This window comes from Hibiscus syriacus, unplaced genomic scaffold (assembly GCF_006381635.1).
Source record: "Hibiscus syriacus cultivar Baekdansim isolate YM2019G1 unplaced genomic scaffold, ASM638163v2 tig00110597_pilon, whole genome shotgun sequence".
NCBI classification, from domain to species: Eukaryota; Viridiplantae; Streptophyta; class Magnoliopsida; order Malvales; family Malvaceae; genus Hibiscus; species Hibiscus syriacus.
In genome coordinates, this window is record NW_024062795.1 from 698,788 (window position 1) to 723,829 (window position 25,042).

General features: G+C 31.3%; 2 protein-coding genes and 1 pseudogene across 2 annotated transcripts; 1 reads left to right on the plus strand and 2 right to left on the minus strand.

The window, feature by feature from the left end:
- Positions 1–414: 414 nt before the first annotated feature.
- Positions 415–14,815, plus strand: LOC120134117 (cytidine deaminase 1-like). The gene is made up of 2 exons (XM_039150591.1): positions 415–418; positions 13,783–14,815. The coding sequence occupies exon 2, from the start codon at positions 13,804–13,806 to the stop codon at positions 14,710–14,712; it is 909 nt and encodes a 302-aa protein (XP_039006522.1). The 5' UTR covers positions 415–418; positions 13,783–13,803; the 3' UTR covers positions 14,713–14,815.
- Positions 4,390–6,337, minus strand: LOC120134727 (annotated as a pseudogene).
- On the minus strand, positions 6,949–10,185 carry LOC120134116 (protein EFFECTOR OF TRANSCRIPTION 2-like). The gene is made up of 3 exons (XM_039150590.1): positions 10,013–10,185; positions 9,529–9,864; positions 6,949–8,154 (listed from the first exon to the last, which is right to left on the minus strand). Exons 1-3 carry the CDS (start codon positions 10,094–10,096, stop codon positions 7,159–7,161), a joined length of 1,416 nt encoding a protein of 471 aa, XP_039006521.1. The 5' UTR covers positions 10,097–10,185; the 3' UTR covers positions 6,949–7,158.
- Positions 14,816–25,042: the final 10,227 nt, after the last annotated feature.

Below are 25,042 nucleotides of genomic sequence, written 5' to 3' on the forward strand. Positions count from 1 at the left end.
GGAAACAAGTGGAACAGTCATGGTTTAGAAAGTATATGAGATGGGAGCTGTTTGTTCTGATGGAAAAGTCTTTAATCAAATAAAATAAAAACGAGTGAGGTGGGAAGAAATCTGGTTCAAGTCAATAGCAAAACCTCCCCCCCCCTTGTAATTTGATGTGCTTCGTCTCCCGTAGCATTGCGTGGAATCCGCGTGAAAATGCGTGGATCCATGGCCCCACCATTAAATGATTAAACCCTTTTTTTCCTACCAAAAGGCCCTGCATCGAAATTTCTGCCCTATCATTTCTCAATCATTCGACAATGTCTGGTGACGAAATTCACACTCAATAATAGCTTTCTTTTACTGGAATATTAAAAAAAATATTAACCGGCCTAAATTAAACAATGATACATATTGATAATTTTTATTTTCAATCGTTTAATAAATATAGACTTAAAAATATTATATGTAAATAAAAAAATTGTATGGTATAAGATGTCAAAATGCTTGAAGCTAAAATGCTCAAAAAGAGAATAAGAATTAAAGTAATTATTTAGCCAAATATTAGGAGTCTTTTTATCCTACAATAAAATGTGGAAAGTCAAAATATTCAAACAAAATAAATATCAAAAAAATTATTTAATCAAACATTAATAATATTTTTCGAAATCATGTCTTCCTTTTAGTAGGAGATCACACCGCAAACGATTCTCTTGGTTCTTGACAAATTCTATCATGAAAAAAAAGTTATTTCTTAAATTAATAATTATATAATTTTTAAAATAATATTTTTATTAATTAAATATGTCGCGTAGATTTTTATAGAAACATAATCAATTTAACACATCTATATATATTTGACATTAAAAGAAAAATATTATATTAATAATTAATATATACCGAATGTTAATTTAAAAAACATCATATTAATAATTAATATATAAATAATTTTAATTTAAAAATTATTTTTAAATTATTCAGATAAAAAAAAACCTATATTTTCAAGTGTATTTCTGCTTTGTTTTTTTCCTCAGAGATGATGGGAAAGTTTAACTAATATTTATATAAAATTTGATTATGAAAAATAAAATACATTTGAATATTCAAATGGAGAATTCGATTACATCTAACTTGGTGTTTGTTTTTTATTTTATTTTATTGGGGGAAATTTATAGGAAAGTTATTTTTTTTTTTGGTTGAACAAGAAAGTTAGTTAGTTGCATATATTAGTAAAGTAAAGAAATCGGACAAAATGGAATTCAACTATATTAAAATGGACAGCTGAGTACTGTCTTTGTGTCTGTTTATGTTTTGGTTTTTTGGGGAGATGATGGGAAAGCTAAACTGACAGCTACACAAAATATTAAAAAATTTATATATCTGTCAACCAAATTTTGGGAGGCATCAGATATTTATATTTAAAGTTCGGATGTTATTTCATACTTCTATTTAATTTTTTATACAGTGAATTTTATTTAGATTTATTTTATTTTAAATTTAAATGTATTTTAATATTTTTCTTTTGAAAAATATAATTTTCATTTTCATTTTATATAAATTGAGAAACATGTTTGATAAAAAATTATTTTAATAATAAAAATATATTTTATATCTATTGATATAAGAAATAAATTCACATCTAATACGCCAGTTATTATTATTATTATTATAGAAGAAGCTAGTTTTATTAAAAAATAATGAAATGTTTACAATAATTAATTAGGATATTGTTTATAACTACTGACACAAGAAATTAGTCATTTAAGATCACACAAAGACCAAACATAAAATTTGAACAAATGATAGATACAAACAAATATTTTCGCATCGACAAACAAACCACAAAAGAGAATCAAGCTACTGGAAGACCACAGAAAATCGCTAATTAGAATTGAGTGTCGTGAAAAAACTATGCACGAATACAAATCGCGTACCCAAATTAAATCTAAAGGGTCCAAAGTACGAAAGATCAGCATGAAAACAAATAAACGACATCTTGATCAATCATGACGATGTTAAATCTAACCATGAGAATAAAAGATAAACAAAAACAACCAAATGATTGAAAACGTGTCATAAATATAGAGTTATTAAAAACTAAAAAAAGACAAATATATTATATAAAAATAAATAAAAAATGATCGACGATAATAATCAACACTAAAATAAATATTATCATCTATCAATTAAAGATAGAAAATGAAAAATGACGTTTAGGGTTTTTTCTCTACCCTTACTACACCAATTATTGATATAAAAAAGTGTTAACGGAAAAAAATGACTGATTCACCTCGTGTAGTACAAGTTAGTAAATTACAAAAATATACAATCAAACTTATAAGGATAAGAAAGGAGATGATTATTACGAAAAAAGAAAGATTCTATGTTTGCTCCTAAGCTTAAATACAATAATTATTTTGTATCTTGAGATTTCACATGAGAGTTATTAATAGATCAAAATAAATAATTTATGGAATAAAAATAAAATAATGTTATATTGTATTATAATTCTAAATAAAATAAATTATAACGGATTCTAAAAATCATTTCAGATGGAACGTAATTATTAAGATATAATATGATAATTAATAAGTATGCCTATTTATCAAGCAATTTATCCACTTGGACAATCCATAAGGGATTTTAGTCAAGAGTAGAGGTGCACAAAAAATTCGAATATTCGATTTTACGTAAAAAATATTTGAAATCGGATTTGGGAAAAATCGGTTTTTTTTTAAACCGGATCGGGTATTTTAAAACCGGATAGTATAACCGGTTTGGAAAATAATTGGACGACCGGATTTTTTACTAGATTAAAAACCGGTTTTTTTCAAACCGAAACCGGTTACATCATCCGACCCTCCAAACCGGTTATGATCCGAACCGGTTTTTTTATAAACCGATTTTTTGGGTTAGTGAAAAAACCGGATCAATTTTTATCCGATCCAGATCGAATTTAAATCCGGCTATGTGCATCTCTAGTCAAGAGTCTCTCCAAGGGTTCTTTGTGTAATTGACTACTGTATTACCTACTTTTTATAATAAAAATATGAGAAATAAAAACATCTTACATTTATACTGGTTCTAATTAAAATTAAATTTTTGATATTATAAAATTATTAAAAAATGATGTTAGTTATTGTGTTCATATGAATTTAAACCAAGATCAATTTATTAAATAAAAAATTTTATTTTTAAATTTTTAAAATTTAATTTTTACTGAAATCTGAAAATAGTTTTTTTTTTGTTTTTTTTTACACATTTTTAACTTCATTTCATAAAAATAATTTTAAAAAATTTCAATAAAAATGTTTTTTTTTGTATTTTCTAAGCAAATGACTGTAATAATGTCGAGGAAAAATTACTTCTGTTTACTGTAAAAAAATATAATCAGATTAATGTGTTTTTTTGATAAGCTGAGAAATTTGATATTAAAAATTAAAGTCAAAATTTTAACGTTGAATTCAATATTAGAATAGTTAAAATTATTTGGTATTTACTGTAAATTAAGTTGAAATTAAAGTCTAGGTTAAGAATTTTGACTTTTGATTAACTTTTTCAAAAGCTATGGAAATGGTTCAGTTCCTTCTCTTTACTTTCTTTTTCTTGAACTTTTATGATACTTCTTTTTGCTTTTTAAGTAGTAATCATCAACTTGCTTCAATTGACGAAGTAAATAAACTTTTGTTTTAATATATATATATATATATATATATAATAGTTTACTCTTTTTAATTTGCGTGAAGAATCATGATGGGTAAAGAAACGATCGTTGAACAATATTTATTTATAAAAAATTAAAGGCGTGAAGAAGGATGTAAGGAGAAAGTATTTAACTCTTGTTTGATCATGGGTGAGAGGTATTTATAATAGTACTTAGTTGACAATGTAGATATCAGAATATTATAGTTATTTGTAGGTCAACATGTCAGATATATTGAATAATCAGATAATTTTACTTACATAAGTCTATCAAAGATTTTATCAATGTATTATAGTCTATTCGGAGATTAATGATGCTTTTGTTACTAAAGATCAGAGATCCTTTAGAAACTTTAATAAACAAAGGATTCTGTCTATAACTTTCTATATTTTCGGAGGTCAAAACTAAAGATAATAAAAAAAATTAAAAAAATTTCCCGAATTTAACCATTTTCTTAAATGCTAATTCTACCCTACACTTAGAGATCATAATAGAGACGAGCGGATTGGATATTAACATCCAAACAAAAATTATTTGTCAAATTAACATCCATTGCATATTAATTCCCTCTATTCACTTGACTGAGCCAACCGTGTATGAGTTTGAAGGGCAATGAACATTTCTTATGGAAACCCTATGAAAGTTATTTCATCGCTTGGATATCGTAAGCTGCAAGGCAGGGTAAACGTAATAATGAATGTGCAAATGTACTTTTCTTATTGCCAATGCTCTGATTTATTGCAAGATCGTAACAATGAAAGTGCAGATAGTTTCAAACAACATCAACAAATGCGCCTGCAGATGGTGATCCCATCACCCAATGGAGCAAGAGCGATTTTGACGCGTTGATCCGTCGAAATCGATTTGTTAAACTCGATGATCGACCTCCATGATTCCTTTCTCTTTCCCGGAACATCCTCTTCCGGTTGAACCACGGTGCCTCCCCAAAGCGTGTTGTCGAAGACGATCAGTCCGCCAACTTTGACAAGCTTCAAAAGCCTGTCATGGTAATTCAGGTAATTATCCTTATCCGCATCGACAAATGCAAAATCAAAACTCCCTTCATTATCTTTCTGCTGAAATCAAAACCCCAGAAGAAGGAATATGAGTTTGATTTGATTTGACTGAAGTTGAAGAAATTGCTAAACAAAGCTGGGATTGAGAAGATGGGCATTTAATGCTTAAATTTTGTAGAAGCTTGTCCAGAACCGGTAAAGTTTTGGATTCAATGAAGTTGATATTGTGTTCCACACCATCTTTTTGGAAAATAGGCAGACCTATCCCACATGCTTCCCTATCTGAATCTATGGCTATAATCTGCAAATAGTTTCTATTAATAAGTAGATCATTGATAACTAGGTTTAACCATTGTATGAAAGAATGTGTTGTTTTATTTAGAGGCTTCGGGTTTAAACAGTTGGTTTGCAGGTAGGGATGGAGTCTGAATTAAATATTAACAAGGGTAAGAATATTATGCTATTTAAGAAAAATAAAATGACCTATTAAGTATTCATATTCAAAATTTAGTGATTAAGGGATTAATGTTATTCTTGAGGTCCCGAGTTTGAGCATTGCATATGTAAGGGTATGAGTATTCGTTGTCAAACGGTTTAGTCTTTGTACAGATAGTACATTGTATTCACCCCAGATTTATATATAAAAAAAAAACTCAAAATCCAGAAGACAACACTTAATTTGTCTAATATTTAAACTTACAATGACTTAAATTATTACTAGACCAAAAATTTGAGAACACGAGCTTATCATTCTTTAGTTCGGTCCCTACTCGATTAAATATTTAATAAATTCTTATATTTTTTAATTTAAATATTTATTTTTACATTAACCAAAATGCCATTAGGCCAAAAATATATCGAATATACTAAAATTTTAACAGGGGTTGTGGCCCCTTTAGGCCCCAACAGAGCTTCGCCCCTGTCTGCAGGTTATGTGTTCGAATAGATACTATCTTGCAATCACTCAAATTATTTTTTTTAAAAAAAATTGGCATAATAAACTTAGCCCCAAATGTTTAATTTTTCCGTCAATTTAATCCTTATTATTTTTATTTTAGTTGATCGTCAACTATGTATCTGGTCAAATTGACGTGATTTTAACGGAAATGATTATTAGATCGTTAAATCGAGGAGTTAGAAGAGATGCAAATTACCGAGACATCATGAGGGATTGAAAGAGCAGTGAGGAGAAGAGAGTAGCCAGTATAAACACCAATTTCAATGGTCTTCTTTGCAGTAAGTAGCTTGAGGAGCATCCCCATTAATTGAGCTGTATCTGGTGCAGTACTCATGAAATACCTGCTCCTCAACCACACACAATCACCATCTTCAGCTCATAGACCTGTTTAAGGATAAAGTCGAATTCAAATAAAAGAATAGACAGATTTACGTTGGATGATTTGCAGTTGCATCCCAAATCTCCTTTAGGGGCCGTGCTTCCCTGGGGTAAACGTTGCTCTCCAAGATATACTAATTCAAAATTAAAATAGTCTGATTAAATCAATCGGTTGAATCGATTAAATAAAAAATTAATAATTTGTTCGGCAAAATTAAGATATTTGTAACCTATTTTGTAAATGAGAAAAGAAAAAGAAGAAAATACCTTGTATAACTCAAAGCTATGCATCAACACCATCATGAAAACTGATTTTTGTTGTAGATTCCCTAACTTGCAATGACATGCTTGGTAAACGAGAATATATAATATCAAGTTCACACCAAATTCATGCATACCTTGTAGTGATCCGTGTGTAGACATTGTTTTTATGTTTTAAATACGTATGTGATATATGATGATGTATTTTTATACTGTTTTTATGTCTAATGAACGTTTCGTATTCTTATTCATTGATGCTGCTTAAAAATAAAGGTAAACTACACAAATGTTCATTAATGTTTGAGTAAGTTTTTGTTTTTCTCATTAAAGTTTTAAAACTAACGAATTAGTTACTAACGGTTTCGATTTATAACAAATTGGTGGATGACGGAAAGTTTAATTGACCTGTTAACTGCTTATATAGACCTTTAATGGATGGAGTTGCTCAGGATGTTACACTAAATGGCCCCTTTTGTAGGTCTATTTTGGGTTGTTTTAAATCTATCAAGTGTTAAGGGTAGAGAACCAGTTGGAGAGCAGGGGATGTAAAAAATGTATGCAATTTTCATTATTTTCTCAGTCACGGAATTGTGTATGTAAATTTCAAGATCAATGGTCAAGATTTAAAGAAAAACTCCCCCGACTAAAGATAGATAAAATAATTTATACTTGTGCTTTTACAGAAAATACATGAGATTCACAACATTCAGACAGCATCCTCATAAAACAATACATAATCCAACAGAAAGTGAATAGATAATCATGTTGTTAATCCTTTGGTTCTGGCACTCGCAGAACAGATGAAATGGATACTCTTGGCCGATCAATGCTTGGACCAACCAGCCTTGACCGGTCGGTGATCAGTGCTGCCAACACCTTCCATTTCCCTTGACTGTTATCTGGCAGAATGAGCCATTGTGGGTGGGTGCTCCACAAATGGATGTATCTGAATCACCATAGTTCGAGTGCTGGGTAAAACTGCTACAGCTGCTGCTGCCACTATAATTTAAGTGTTGCCAACACCTTCCATTTCCATCAACTGTTCTCTTGCAGGGAGCACCTTTGCAGGTGGGTGCTCCACAAATGGATGTGCTACTACTGTTGCTACAGTTATTCTGTTTACTAGAATCAAATCTTGAATCCACGTCAAAAACTGAATCTTCATCAGAATATGAATCGAAAACCGCATATGGCACTGCCTGATATCTTCCTGTCTCGGAATCGGAGCTATAGACTCTCCTCCCTTTGTGTAAATCACAACTCTTTCTCCCAGAAACTGTATGCCTTGTACAAAGAGAGCCATCAATCATGGCAACCCCACAAATAGGACCACAATTCTCAATTTCGGGATAGTCCTCTTTATGCGGTTCTGTTTTCTCACATGTACTTGACCTCATGAGGGACCCTTTAGTTTTCTTGCCCTTGTGTTCAGCACACCGTTTTCTTCCTTTAGCCGGTGGCCTTCTACAAATGGAACCATCTTCTAAAACTACCCCACAAGTGATGGTGTCATTCTTATCTGATCCACCATGATCCGACACTAACCGAGGCTGGGATCTGCTGAACTTAAAAACTTGCCGCAGAAAGTTGCGGCTCTCTCCATCAGTATGCTTGCTGAATTCATTGTCATCCGAAAGCAGCTTGCTTGATTTGATTTTGATGCCTACTTGCTTCTGGAGGAAGGGCAGATGCTTTCTGGAGAAATTGGCTAGCTTGGCAAGATTGGATGCATGTTTATCGAGTTTCTGAAGGATATAATCGTGACGACGTACACCATTAGAACCTTTATTCCATACATAATCGAAGGTATTGAGAAGCTGAGCTTCGGTTCTCCTAGCATCAGCCTTGTTTTCCATCTATTTAACAGGAGAAAGGGAAAAGAACATCAAACGTCAGATTCGAAAGCAAAATTTGAATGCAGACATTCTTCTATGAGTATTGAGAAGAGACTATTGAGTACAGACAATCAATTGAGCATAATTTACATGTTTATGTGTAAGAGGATCAACATGTAATAAGAACATTAATGGATGAGTGCATTTTCAAAGCTTTTTGGCGTTCAAAAAACATATCATGCAGTTGAAGTTCAGAACTAAACCTTTCAATGGGTTCTAATCAAGACTCTTTTCCATGACCATCTGCAATTCATTCAAGACTAGGAGCTAATTAACAGTATCAAGAATATATATATATATAAACATATATCTGTTTATCACTTGCAAAATTGGCCTTAACAAGTACATAGAGATTAGGCTTGTAGTTTCGACACTGCCTTCTGATCCAAACCAGACTGCTCTTGAAAATTCACATTGGATCAATATAGATAAAATAGTTGGTGCTCAGGAAAGTTGTGACAGAGAAGGAAGCTGACATTTTTCCTTTAGTTCCTAAAATTTTCTCCTCAAGGTTGGGGCAAACAAAACTTGACTTGAAAAAATCAAAATTTTCGACACGACTCGTAATTTCATAAACATCAATTGACTCGAGAAAAACTTCAAATAAAGTTTGAGTTATAAATAGGACTCGAAAAACTCAAAATTTGTAGTAATTAGTGGATTGGTTTTCAAATTCGAGTCAAGCCCCTCAATTACGCATGATATATGTAAATCTCATATGAAAAATATGAAGAAATATATATGTATATATTATATGGTTATAGAAAGTCTTTTAAATTGGAACCAATTAGTACCATAACATCATAAATATTTACAATTAAATATAAAAAAACTCGAACAACTAAACTCGATTTGAATTTCATTAACTGACTCGAACAAAAATTCAAATAAATTTTGAGTTATAAAATAAGACTCTTCAACTCGACTAACTCAAAATGTTTTAACTTGATCAAATATTCACCCCTACTCCTAAGCATTAATGTTCACAGTATTAATTGCTTGAATACTGCAACTCTAAATTATAGCCAATAAAAGAGTACTGCAGCATAATCAGCAAACATTAGAAAAACTTAAAAAAATAAGAAAAGGATTATTAACAATTCAAAGGAATACAAACTAGAAGATGAATAAAACATCGTCAGAATTCATTCGCTATGTATGAACTATGACCCTATCATTGTTTTTTACTACTAAAAAGTAAAAACTATGACAGTTTTACTTCAAATTCAAAATCTCTCTTTCAATTTTCATTCAACACTCGTATGATACCAATCAAGTTTAAGGTTATCTAAAAAGGAAAAAAAATAAAACTGAAAAGAAAGAAATATTACTCACAGGAGCCCATCTGTAAGCAATCGAGTAGCCTCTTGCAAAAATGTCCTCAAAGCATCCGCATACTTTATCACCAGAGCCATTTCTACCAAGATGAGCACCTGTACGGCCATATTGTTGGAGTCTTGTCCTAACATTGTCAGCTTCCCCGAGATAGACCACCAAGACCTTGTCTGGGTCAAGCTTGCCATGATAGTCCCTGGTGGAGGAATTTGTACGGTATATGGCAAGTTCATAAAGTCCTGAGCTTGTACTTTTGGGAAGATTTTCAATCCTGTATCTGCTCACTCCTTCTTTCCCCATTGAATGGTCTTCCCAGTCATGAGGACCGATAAGAATCTAAACAAACACAAAAGACCCAGAAGGGATTAAGGTTTATAAATCAGATTTGAAGTGGTTATAGATAAAATTTGAAGAAAATTACATGATTAAATCACATGATAATTAGATAGAACTGAGAGGAGACGATGGAGTTTGAATTGTGAACCTTCCATTTGGAGAAGTAGGAGTCGTGCTTGGTCCGCTTGTGATCCTCTCGGTTGAATCTGGTGACCACATCGGCCGATCCCATTGACTTCGGATCAGTTTCGAGAAAGAGGGCTGTTGTCTTTGCTTGCGCCACTTTATAACGGGCGTCTTCCTCAAATCCTCGTATAATATCGCCAAATTGCCTTCCTTTTAAGGAACTTAATTACTAAAATATTTGAAGTCTTAAGAATATTTTAGTTACAAGCACAGAGTAAATGATTTATATAACTTCATTGGCTTCAGTTCTCTAGATTTTTAACTGTAGCGCTTGAAATTATAAATCATTGGTTGATCTAGTTAGATAAAATAAATGTTAATTTAGTATTATTTTTAAAAAATGTTTTTGAATTATTTAATTTGATATTTAAATGTTTAGTATTATTATCAAAATATGTTTTTTATAAATAATCATTAGATATTATATTATAAATTAAAAATATATATTTAAATGATATTTAATTTTTATTATTATTATAACATATATAATATATTATTTTTTTATTAATATGGGGTAAATACAAAGTAGTATATGTTCAAAGATAACTCTCAACTATTCTACATTGATTGCTCGTACCCCTAGCATTGCCGGTGCTCTAATCCGGGACCTCAAGGAACATGTATAAATTTATCTTTATTAGAAATAAAAATATAACAATTCATGAAAATATAAAAATTTAGAATAATTTTATCTAGAATATTTAACATGATAAGATATGAAATTTTCTAACACACAAATAATTTATTAATCATATAATTATAATAAAAATTATAAATTTATAAATTATAAAATAAAGGTTAAAATTATGTTTTTAATAAAAAAATATTTCTCAATCAAAAATAAATAAATTTTCAAAATTTCCGGAAGACATGTATATGTAAAGGTAATTTATAAAATAATTAGAAGATACAAAGGAAATTTTATATACCAATCATTTTGGAGTAAACACAAGGTAATATTTGTTTGAAAGACTCTCAATCATTTGATAATGAACGTTCATACATTCCTACAAACATCATACTCGAACTCAAGACTTGAAGAAATAACAACAATTTTTTAAATTACTAAAGTCGCTTAGTTCGCAACAATACGAAAATGAATTAGAAGATAATTACCATTTTATCATAGGAATAAGTCTAATGGGGATTTAGTACAAGACACAAATCAAACCTTTGTTGGTGAAAGCTCCAAGCCTAATGCAAAAAGAAGAAAGATTACACCGAATTGAGCCACTGTTTCAACCTTAATACATGTGCCAATAAAGATACGCACATGGAGGGAAATTATTTTGTATATGATTTTAATTCTAACTATCTTTATTTGAGTTTAAATTAAAATAAAAGAAATGTATATTTAGAAGAATTTTGATCAAGGTCATTAGATACCTGATTATTAAGATACTCGAAGGGTCAATAATAAAGAAGCCAAAGTAAGGAATTTTCTACTGAAATCCAGCACCATACGAGTACAAGTATCTCATTTACATATATAAAAAACCTATTAAAAATTAAAAAAAAACCATAGCTGCCCCATGATTCATGAACAGTGGATGAATTATTTTAAATAGCAATGATAACAGATTAGATTAGTTTGTATCATATTATTAGTATTATTATTATGGAATATGATTGTTTTGTTGGTTTGTACTTGAAAATTTTTGAGATTGACTTCACCATCGGATCTTTTCAATAATTTGGATGTACAGGGAAAATGAGAAAAAGAATGTAAACTATATTAATTGGCATTAATATTTGTTTTAAAAATTTTAATTATTAAAATTTTAAAAAAAATGCATTAGCTTTTAATTTATTTTTCATGATAGTATTTTTAAAATTAAAATTAAAATACTCATAACTCATCAAGTGGTCTCGGTGAAAAAAGGGGAATAATATTCTTTTTAGAGATTTTGATTTCGAGTAACTGCATCTGCAAATATATGCATTATCATTTGATTAAGAAAAGTCCGAACAAATAATACCTTATAAACACACAAATCATTAAAAAAAATGAAAGTGCTCTTAATCTTCTACAATTGTATATTTGAAATCAAATGATGATTGTAACAACGATGTTGTTTCTTCTCTGCTTTTATCTATTCATTTTTTCACAGTTAATTTAAATTTTTATATTTTTTTCAAAAATATTATATTTTTTTATAACAACACTCCTACATACATACGCGGTTACCTAAATTCAAGATCTCGAAAGAAAATAACAGTTAATGACTTCATTTTCATCCATATCTAAAGCACTCATCAAAATTATATTTAAAAAATAAAATATTACCAATGTACTTTAACATTTTCTTTTATTTTTTTAAACAAAAACTCATCAAAATTACAGGGGCCAATTTGATATTTGAGCCTTCTGACTATTTCATTTGAATGTAATATAGAAGTTAAAATTAAAATTTAACAATTTTATTTTATATTATAAAATTAAGTTACTAAAATTATTCAATGTTCATCTAATTGTGTTTAAGTTTGTAGACACTAAATTTTGTTCAAGTCAATTCGAATGAATGAGAATTGAATGGAGTCGATATTTTGAATCAAATGCAGTTTTACTTACCCTTGTATATTCATTTAAAATATTGTCATTTGAGTTTAGTTTAATTAATATTGTCATTAGTATAGCACCAACCAAGTGATCTTAGTGGTAGAAAAATTGTTGTTATTCTATAAGGTCCTAAATTCGAGCATCATGAATGTTAAGGGTGTGAGCGATCAATGTAAAATTATTGAGAAATATTGTTTTATACTTATCTCAAATTAATAAAAAAATATTTAAATGTTCAATATCTTTCAATTTATTATATAAAAAATTATATTATATAACTATTATATTAAATTACTTAAAAAACTTAATATCTATTGAAATAAAGATCATATTTTTACGAGAATAATATTTATTTTAAAATTATTGTTTTATAAAGACTAATTATGTAAATTATATTTTTTTAAAGGCTTGTTTTATAAGATGATTCTTTATTGATGTAATAGAAATTTAGAATGAAACTTTCCACGTTGACAGCACTCAAAGTATTATTCGTTTAATATTTATTAAATGATTTTAATGGTAAAAAGTATTATTTTTCTTACATATTTTGGGATTGTAAAATTGTGTTTATAAAATATACGTGCGTTGTTAATAAATAAAGAAGATTTTAAATAAATATTATTATGTAATTATCTCATACTATTAAAAATATATTCTTATAAGAATATTTGATTTTTTTAGGGTAAATTTTATTTTTTCAACATTATATTTAACATTTAATTTATGTTTTAATTTAGTACTCAACGTTAAAAAAATTAATAGAATTTCTATTTTTATTTTTTCAATGATGATGCGGCATTATATTATGATGAAACGTCAATATCATCATTAAATTTTAAACGGCGGAGTATCAAAATAAAACATAAACTAAACATTAAATATGACTTTTAAACAATAAAGCTTAGATACCAAAAATGAATAAAAGTAATATTTTAGGTATTAAACGAAGAGTTTACCATTTTTTATTGTAATAAAAGTAGTCAATTATTGAAGCTAAAGGAAAACACATAATTTATAATTACGGTCCTGAGAACCAATTCCGGCTATAAATAATCGCCACTCATATCCCGTACTCCTCCCCCTTCCCCTTCCCCTTCCCCTTCCCCTTCCCTATCTTCTTCATCCAAAGTCACCTCACCCAAAACTAAGCCCATCGTTTCCGACCTGGTCAGCCTGTAATCCTATCTCTCAAAATGGATCGACCCAGATTTGTTTTCGACTCTGCCGAAGCCGAACAAATGGCCAAACAATCCGGCCGGACGCTGCTCCAATTCCTTCCTTCTCTGGTCAAATCTGCCCAGGCCGTGGCCCGCCCTCCGATCTCGAAGTACCACGTCGGAGCCGTTGGAATCGGGTCATCTGGTCGGATCTTTTTCGGAGTAAATCTGGAATTCCCGGGTCTCCCCCTTAACCAATCCGTCCATGCCGAGCAGTTCCTCATCACCAACCTTTCCCTAAACGCGGAGCCGCGTCTTAAATACATAGCCGTCTCCGCCGCCCCTTGCGGCCATTGCCGTCAATTCCTCCAAGAGCTCCGCTGCGCCCCCGATGTCAAGATCCTTATAACCTCCTCCGATGACGAAAAAGAAAACAAAATAAACAACAATTGTAACGATGAATTCACTCCCTTGTCTGATTTTTTACCTCACAGGTTCGGCCCAGATGATTTGCTACCCAAAGACGTCCCTCTCCTCCTCGAGCCTCATAGGAACGGCTTGTCATTTTGCCCCGACTTGTGCAGCGTCAAATCCGACTGCGGTGAGGAAGATTTAAAATACGCCGCTCTGGATGCGGCGAATATGTCGCACGCACCTTACAGCGGGTGTCCATCAGGAGTGGCGTTGGTGGATGTTGAAGGGAAGATATACAAAGGGTCTTACATGGAATCCGCGGCATACAACCCGAGCTTACCACCGGTTCAGGCGGCGCTGGTGGCCTACGTGGCTAGCGGAGGAGGAGGAGGATATGAGAGGATTGTGGGAGCAGTTGTGGTGGAGAAAGCGGACGCTGTTATTAAACAAGAACACACTGCAAGGCTACTTCTGCAGTGCATTTCACCAAAGTGTGAAATCCAGGTGTTTCAATGTGAAAAGGCCATTTAAAAATGTATGTAGTAGCTTCAATTTATGCTATACATATGCATTTGTAATGGATTAAAACCCAGCATAAAATTGTTAATCAGGAAATGAAAAAAAGTTGTATAAATCTTTATCGTGATTTGTAATATCTTTTGCGTTTTGAGATGTGATGCTGGGAAAATGTCGGATGAGATTCCCCCTGCCAATTTCCCTTTTCCAGCTTCTGCTTTGCTTTGATTGATGGATGGTGGATCCTTGCTGCCTTGGATTTGCAATTCTAATCGTGTTTATCCAAGTTCGGAAGAATCAAAACTGTAAAATAAGGATCAAAGTGGTTGAGGATTGCTGCTGCCATATCCACATTATTTAAATAATACAACTCATCAGTGACTTTGACAGTCAAAGTAAATTTCTTTTGAAGTATACAAATAATCACTTAGTATTATTTTGTTGAGTATATCAATTATTAAAATTTTAAAAATATATAATTCAATAATCTTTTCATTAAACTTTTAAAATATTATATATTTATAAAAAAATAATTTTAATATATTTTAAATAATTTCAGAATATTTTGGGTTTTAATAAAGGGGAAACATACAAATTGTAGACCCACACACACATACAACATTGGTAAAGTCAATAATAATTGGTGAGGTTTAAATTACGTGTTTTTAATAGTCACGTAAATTACGAATTTTGAACCTTAGGAAAAGATTCAGCTTGGCCTTCGTCTATGTCCAATGAAAAACAAAAATAATCAAATAAAGACTAATCAGTCTGACATGTAATTTATTTGAGAGAGTTTTGTGGTTTAGGGTTTGTGCCCATAGCAAAGCATTATTTTTATTTTATCCGTATGTTTGTCGTTCAAGGATAAAATTTGATTGAAATGGTATTTGATGGTTAGAGACTAAAATAAAATGTTTTAAAATTTAAAGATAAATTATAACAGTTTCGCATATAATTCATTCCGTATTTATATATTTTTAAAGTATTCGTAATTGATTTTATATTTTAAAATGACATTGAATGTGAATATAAAATTATAAATAAAAATAATGTATCATAAATAAATGTTAATATCGAGTCCGTTTGTATAAATAATTGTATGAAAGTAACTTTATCCGTGCTTATCCTTCTTTATATAATTTGAGAAAAGCCGAGAAGAGCTATCAGTCCAACGATAAAGTTGAAAGGCATCTTTATTTGAATCCTAATCTTGACACCATTTTTGCCCTTAATATAATATAATCTTATAATCATGAATGATTAGTTTTCTTAAGGATTTATATGAGGTTGGACGTGAGATTTAGATTTAACAAATTTTTCATTCGATCTGATCTTATATGTTTAATTCTGTTTCAAAAAAAATTTGGTTTGAGTTATTTTTATTATAAGATTGCGATAGATTTAGGTTTAGGATTAAAAAAAAAACTATAATCCAATTCAATCTAAGATAATAATATAATTATCTCTTATATATTTAGCGATAATTATAATAATATCTCCCTCTATATTTTTTCAATTACATCTCTATTATACCCAATAAAAATGATACTTTTATATATATATATATGTCAGATCGTGTGAGTTTTTAGCCTAAAAATCATGTTCGATTTTGAGTTGGGTGGAACCTCCCTAAATATCGATATAGTCCGGTGACAAGTAGAAGAATATAATAATACTTGGATAAGGGTTTAGGTCGAGAAAAAACTTGACTTGTCTTGAGCCATGCTTATCATGGATTTATCTAACATGTAAATTACAATAATAATATGATTACAATTAAAGTTAATCAATAAAATGTACAAACAAAATTAAAAATATAACCTATATATTTATTGTTATGAATAAAATCAATTATTACAAAGATTAAATTAACAAATCAACTTGAACCTGAATATAGGATAAGACCTCCACATAGACGTTAAATTAAAATAAATAAAATTTAAACTATAAACTTACACACTATATTAACATACAGTGAATGGGACTTAAAATGTTAGTCTCGAAGGATTCAAAACCTTAACCTTTATCATTGAACTAATTGATTCTGATTATTAACAAACTTGGATTGATTCAATTATCCTCTATGAGGTGAAATTCAATAGTTCATAAATTTTAATTTCATAATTCATTTCTTTTATACCAAAATATAAGTGCAATATTTAATTAAATAGGTTCAGTACTCAATCACAATAAAAATTCTTTTTTTAATTGAAATCAGAATAAAAATTCAAATTCAATCAACTGTAATCTCCTTTATATATATATATATATATATATATATATATATATATATATATATATATATATATAAACTTATGAGAGAAAATTGAATTTCATGCAACAAAATTCTATTAGAAAGGAAGATATAATATGTGTAGACATCAATTTTTTTTATTATTATTAAAATTATTATTATTAGTATTATTATTATAATTATTATTATATTTATTTATTAAATATTACAAAGCCCAATTACAATAACTCATGCCCAGATACAGAAGCCCAACATAAACTCTAAAACCCAACTAGGGTTTCTCATCTCATGCCCCAGCCGCCAGTGATCTCCACCGTTGGATCTGGCAAGATCCAACGGTCCAAAACTATCCAGCTTGAAACCCTAGGGTATCATAACCCTAGGGACCACACGGCCGCCGCCGTTGCTTCCAGACGTTCCAGCTGCCAGCGCTACAGCCACGAAGCCGCCGCCTCACCAGAAGCTTCCAGAAGGCCAGCTGCCCCCCACATGTCGCGGCTATGGGGTGAGTCACCACATAGCTCGGTGACTCACCGAACTTCCCCCTCTAGACCGGTCCGAGCATGGCTCGGTGGTGGCTATAAAAGCCACCGGATCCTGCAAAACAAAAAGAGAAAAGACAGAGAAAGAAAAAAAAAAGAGAAAGCACGAACAGCAAGCAACGGAGACAGAAACGAAGAGAGGGCAACCAACAGAAAAAAAAGAGGAACCACCAATAACAGACAGCAACAAGAACACGAACCCACAGCAGCCAATATAACAGAAAGAGAAGAAAAGAAAAGAGAGCTTACTATGTCATTGGAGGCTTTCGAAACGTCGCCGGAAACCTTCGAACTTCGAAGGTAAAATCCTAGATCTAGGAAATACTATGGGGTTGTAGGAGAAAAGGATACCAAATTTGGCTTTAGAGTTAAAAGAGCTTTGATTTGGTATGGTTTTGTAAGTTCCGACCACCACTCACGGTGGTCGGCGGTCGTGGTCGGCGCCGGAGCACGGCTGCCGGCCGGTGGTCTCTCCATCTCTGTTTTAGAGAGATGAAATAAGAAAAATGAAATCATGGCCCTTAAGGGCCGGCTTAAATGGGTATAAATACCCTCATCAAAACGACGCCGTTTTGGTGAGGGTATCTGTGTAATTTCACACATGGGTAAACCCCATCCGCAGTCCATCATTTTTGTAACTTTATATTTTAGTCACTAAATCAATTTTTAAATTCTTTTAATTCAGTCTTTCGATTTTATTTAGTTTATAATTTAGTCCTAGCCTGTATACTTATATATATTTAAGGTAAATATCAAATTTAGTCCCTCATAGTTTAGTAATTTTTATTTTAATCCCGTATTATGAATTATGGTTAAATCACACTGTTAGCACTCAAGTTTTATAATATTTCGAATTAGAACTTTAGTTTTATAATCTTACATTTTAATCATTAATTTCATTAGTTTTTATTTTTTACTATGATTTTTAATATTTTACATTTTAATACTATATTTTTATTTCCTTTTATTTTTATTTATTTAATTATTATTATTTTTTATTGTTTTAATTATTATATTATTATTATTATTATTTATAAATATATATATATATATAAATAATATATATATATATATTTTATTAAAATCCTATATTTCATAAATTACTTTTAATAATTATGTTTTAATATATATTTATTTATTTTTCAATATTAAGAAATGACAGTATTAAAATAACTGGATGTCCATTTTCTGATACTTTTAAATAAATAAATATCCTATTGTTTTAAAATTATATATTAATTGTTTATTTATTAATATCAAAGAAAAGAGCTGTCTTAAGGCACCTAGAAGTCCTTTTCTAATATTTCTAAATAAATAAATATTTTATTTATATTTTATATATAAATATATTTTTATATAATTATAACTTTGAAATAATAAGATTATAAATTAAATATATTTTTGAATTTTTAAATTTCCAATAATAAGAGACAATTTATAATTAATAAGTACCAATTTTGGGCGTTGTGGGGGTGCTAATCCTTCCCCAAACGTAATCGACCACGAACCCCTTTTTATTATTAAAAAGAATGAATCTTTGGTTAAAAAGCAGATCAATTTATCTTTTAACTGATGTTTTCTTAAAAACTCTTTTAAAAGATAATTTTTAGGTATTCGACCTACCTGACCCAAAAGGCCGATGGCGACTCCCAAAATATTTTAAAAACCATTTATTCACATCACTTTTCCCGTCAAATAAATATTTCGTACCCGGACGAAAACCGGTTACGACAGCTTGGCGACTCCGATGGGGACCGTTAATCTTTTAAAATCAATTATAAATTGTCTCTATTAATTATAAATTAAAAATTCATATATTTAATTTTTAATTCTTTCTTTTCAAAATTTTTATATATACTTATTATTTTCATAGTATTTATATATTTTCTTATTAATATTTCATTTTATTTGCAAATATTTTATTTCATTATTTATTTTTTCTGTTAGAGGTTTGAACATTTCTCCTCACACACAACACTTGCATTGCATAACATAAAGCTCTATAATTGAGTTAGTCCCTTTTAAGTGGGAGTGAAAGCGACGTCTTCGTGAGAATTTATTCTCCGTGTCAGACCTAACAAGTAATTTTCGGGGTTCATATGCTCTATGTCTTCGTGAGAATATATTCTCCGTGTTAGTCATAGAGAAATGTATCCCCTCGAATTGAACTCGATCCGCTTAAGTCTGTAATGGACTAGGATTGAGGGTTTGGCAGCCTAAGGGGGCACTAACAAGGATAATTCGAGTACCTTTACTCCTAGAACTAAAACCCTGCATATAATAAACCTTAGAACTTCTCCTGATCTAAGACAGTACTGAACCTCTGTCCTTAGGTGTACACAAAGGAGAAATAAGCTTTAGCTTTTAATTTTTTAATTTATTATTTTTTCTGAATAAATGCCTGCGAACTAAAAATCATGCGGTTAGGTTAAATTTTCCAAACAAAGCATGGAACTAGAAAGCATGAGGTTAAGATTTATACCTTGATAGATAGATTTTTTTCATTAGTTGGTACTAACTATTTTATTTTTTCTCATTTCTTTTGTTTGCATTGCATGATCATAGCATAACCAAAAGGTGTTTACTTGAAAGACTGTTCATCATATTGGAAAGAAATTGTAAATGGACAAAAAGTTTTATGATCAAACAAAATATGATGCGGCCAAAGAAAGACATCCTGAGGAAACTCTGAGGATAGAAGCAAGCTATGCACCCAAAGATCGTATGCCCATTGAAGAGCAAAAGGAGATACGAGAAATAAGAGAGCAGATGACCAAGATGATGGATAGAATATATGTTTTGGCCAAAGGAAAAGAGATTCCTGCACGGAAAGAGAAAGAGCTCAATGAACTTAACCCTGCAATGTCAGATACGCAAGGGACTTCGGATCTTAACCAACTTGAGAAATTACAGTCAATCATCATTCGTATTCACAAATCGTATGGAGATATTCAGGAAATGATGACAACTGTAAAAGCTCCCAGAGATGAGAAGAAATCATGCAATTTGAAATCGTTGAAGTTTAGTCTGCTCCCGACATCTAAAACTCAGGATCAATCCAAGACAAAAGGCGGTTCTCATTTTGATGCTATCCCTATATTATATAAAGAATTATATGATAAGCTACTTGAAGCACGAGAAGTGGCCCCGTACTACATAAAACCGTTCCAACCTCCGTATCCGAAGTGGTATGACATCAACGCTTATTGTGAATATCATGCCGGAGCTCAAGGACATACCATTGAGAATTGCCTTGCTTTCGAACGTCGAGTTCAAATTCTTTTGGATCAGGGAATCTTGCAGTTTATGATAAATGATCAACCTAGTTTGGTAACTAAAGATCCTGCCAGATCAACACCAAATGTATTCAAAGGTAATAGCATTAGTAAGGACGTCCAGAAGGAAAAAGATTTGCTGAGGTTCGAAGCTCAAATACGTCATTTGAAGGATCAAAACAAGGAATTGAGCACCAAAATGGAAAACATGCAGGAAGATTTCCAGAAGGTCAGTCAAGCCTTTCGAAATGCTGGCATAGGAAACACCCCAGAAGAGTGGATCACAAGGGTCACCAAACTGAAAAAGAATTGTAACATACATAAAGGTCAAGCCAAGAAGTTTTGTCATGATTCAAGAGTTGCAGAAGAAAGACGCAATACAACTGCCATTGAATTGGGAAAATGTCAAGCCAAAAATCAAATGTTGAATAGTGCTATGACCAACATGGAAGCATTATATCAGATCTATCAGCATGAGATTGATACTGAATTAAAAGCCACTATTGACAAGAACAAGACATTAAAGAAATGCTTAGATGATTATGGGAATCTTGTACGACAACTTCTTGAACATAAAGATTCTCTCACAAGAAAAAATGAGCAACATTGTTCACAACTCCCAGAATTGACACGGAAGATGAAGGAAAAGGACAATATCATGAAGGAAGCTGTTGTTCAAGCAAACAATATGGCTCATAAGCTGGTGGACTTAGCTGGCTTCACGAGAGAATTGAAGCAGATGGATAATTCCACACCTGAGTATGAGTGGAAGTTAGTTTGGCTTTTAAGTGAAATAGAGAAATTAGGAGTGAAAGCTATTCCATACATGTAAGAGTTTTGTTTAATGTACCGAAACTTTTGTGTTCAATGAAATCTGTTCTAAGATGATCACTCTTGAGTAAACACCTTTTCATACATGCATTTTTATTTTGCATCTTTGCATTTTTCATTTTGCATTCATACTTTTATGTTTGCCTTTGAATTGCACATTTTGCATTCTTATTTTTCCATTTATGCAATTGTCACATTTTTATTTAAGTACTGTTATGTACTTTAATTACAAAAACATGTAAATAATTCATGAAAGGTTTTGTAACAGTAAAAACCAAGATCATTCATTCATCTTACTGTACCATCATCATGAAAACAATGGAGCAATCTTATGAGGGACTACAAGATCAGTGGCTAGAACAATTGACAAGGTTACCTCAGGATATAAGGAAAGAAACATCAGATTCAGTACCAGATGGATCAAATCAAATTATTCAGTGTGTGGCATCTGATAAAGAAAAGATAACTGCTAAAGAGCAACCATGCTATCAGAATGAAGAGTCAAGAAGAATATACTCTGGGGCATCCCACTTGAACCCAAAGAATAGCCTTGTTCATTATTCGCAATATGAGGAAAGATTCAAGAAGATGGATGAAGCAATCAAAAATATGAAATGTGTTGATACTTCCCACAAAGAATTAGAAGCAAGAGAGCTTAGCTTGGTTCCAGATTTGATTATTCCCCATGAATTCAAAATGCCTGATTTTGAGAAATATGATGGCACAAGTTGTCCCCTAATCCACCTGAGAATGTTTTGCAGAAAAATGGGAGGATATTTAAATTCTGATGACCTGTTAATTCACTCTTTCCATGATAGCCTTGTTAACCCAGCAGTAGTCTGGTACAATCAGTTGACCCAAGAATAGATCAAGAAATGGGTAGATTTAGCTGATGCATTTTTGGGACAATATCGGTATGTTAAAGGCTTAGCTCCAACACGTATAGATCTTCGAAGAGTAAAGAAGAAAACCAATGAAAGATTTCAAGAATATGCCTTAAGATGGAGAAGAGTGGCAGCACAAGTTCAACCTCCCATGTTAGAAGAAGAGATATCACGTATGTTTCGTGATTCCCTTCCCGCTCCTTTCTGCGAGTTGATACAGACAAATCCGATAAAGGAATTCGAGAATCTTGTGACAACTGGAGATTTAATTGAGAATGTAATCAGTGAAGAAAATTCAAAAGTCACATCCAGGAGCCCAACTGATCAGAAAACAAAAGCTGATGATGTAAATGTATGTCGCATCCAGAATCTCCGCAACTGCAAAAGAAAAAGAGCAAGTAACTGTTCGGATCGACCAAAGAAAGTCATGCGATCAAGAAAAACTTTGGAAGTGTTCCAAACTTCCATTTTAGACTTGTATCCTCATTTGGTTAAAGGTCAATACATCACACCAAGACCAACTAAAGTGACACCAAACCCTTCTGCTTATAGCTATGATCAAGATAGAGTTTGTAATTTTCACTTGGGGGTATCCGGGCATTCTACAGGCAATTGTAGGCCACTGTTAAAAGAAATTGAGATGCTTGTTGACAAAGGGGTTTTGACACAAGAAATGATCAAGAAATGGGGGGCAAATAAGGATGAGAATCCTGATCCTATTACATACCCAACATTAGAGAAGTAATGAAGCATAATAGATAAAGAAGTGTTACCTACCACTATAGTACTTTTCTATTTTCAGCATCTTGTTTGAACTTGTTTTTTTCCTTTCTCCGCTTTTTGTGCAATAAATAAATTTGTGTTGCATTGAATCAATTTTGTAAGCTTCCAGTTCTTTGAATATTAACTGGATTAAAAATTCTTCATGATTAGAGTTGTAATCTTTGACAAAATATCAAGATTGAAAACCAGAAAAACAAGGACCCTTGACCTTACCCCAGAAGAAATACACCCAAATACTATCCTATTACAAATATGAGATAGCCTCCTCCTATTGAAAGGAATTACAAAAAAAACTTGGTATTTATATATAGTAGCGTACAACATGGGGCATCATTGGTGTATTACATTACAAAACTGACTAGAGTATTTTTCTATTGATGACGTTCGATGATGAACATAATTTTTACAAATAGGTAAATCTAGTTTAAGTCAGTTGCTTGGGAATTAAATTCTAACGAAGAGATTTTCTGAATTCCACCAAAACACCTAGACTATAACAGGTTCTTCTTAACAAGCTTAAGAAATTGGATTTAAATACTCATGTTATATTATTATACAATAAAGCTTGAGTTGTCCCTCTAGAGCAATTGGTTAATCACCCTGGCTTTATGGATAATAGTCAGCTAACCCATTATATTATTATACAATAAAGCTTGAGTTGTCCCTCTAGAGCAATTGGTTAATCGCCCCGGCTTTATGGATAAGTTTCAATTAGCCTGATAAAGGTGATTATATTATTATATACAATAAAGCTGAATTCAGCTAGCCAAAATGGCAAATGTGTTAACAAATGGACTAAGGGAGTTACGAAACACCTGTTATAGTCAACTTCACACAAGCACTCAGAAATTTCATTTTTAGACCGATATTTTCGCACTACTTTGATTAGATGAGTCTAAATGAAAAATTCCAGAGAATTGAAATGGAAGAACTCTAGAAAGTCTAGTAATTGACAATCCTAGTTGCGTCATTTTGTACGCATCCGGTTAAAATACCAAGTCCTTAAAGTGAGGCATGTGACAAAGTTCACAAAAAGAGAGAGGAGTGACATCTTAAATAGATGTAACCATAGAAAATAGGAAAGCCATCCTGAAACCAACCCAAATTTTGATACTTGTCAAAGAGCTATAATTCTCAAACATTAAAGAATTGTTGATTATTTTGATATTCTTTGAATTCATGTTTATGATTTGATTTTATTGTGAACCTATAATAGGCAACACTTTGCAAAATTCTTTCATTCTTCAATAAAGAAAGGAGAAAAAACATTTTCAAACAGGATAGTCTCAAATGAGAAAGGTCTTTGAAGCAATTGTTGCTTATTCTACCTCTGTTGTAGAAGAAGAATGAACGAAGCCAGAAGAATGAAGCGCTTCACATTTTTGAAGGCAAGTGGTCCAAGAAGCCAGAAAGTCTGGAGAATCGAACTTGTGACACTCTCCTATGACATTAGCAATTCATCAAGAAAGATTATCGTTTATCTCATGCTGAGGGCGATAAGCATCACCAGACAAATTATTTTCCCCAACCATCAATTCATGTTCTCTAGAAGATTACATCATAAAGCCATGAGCAAGTCACTACATGCACTCTGATTATACCGTGATGCTAGCTCAAATCTTGATACATTATTGCTACTTCTTCTATGCTGATCATTTTCTTTGTCAAGATGATATTCATTATGTCCTTCAGAAGATTGCTGAATTTGAATTTGAGGACTTATGGCACAGAATAAGACATTGGAACAGAATCTACCCTTATAGGCCTTTTATA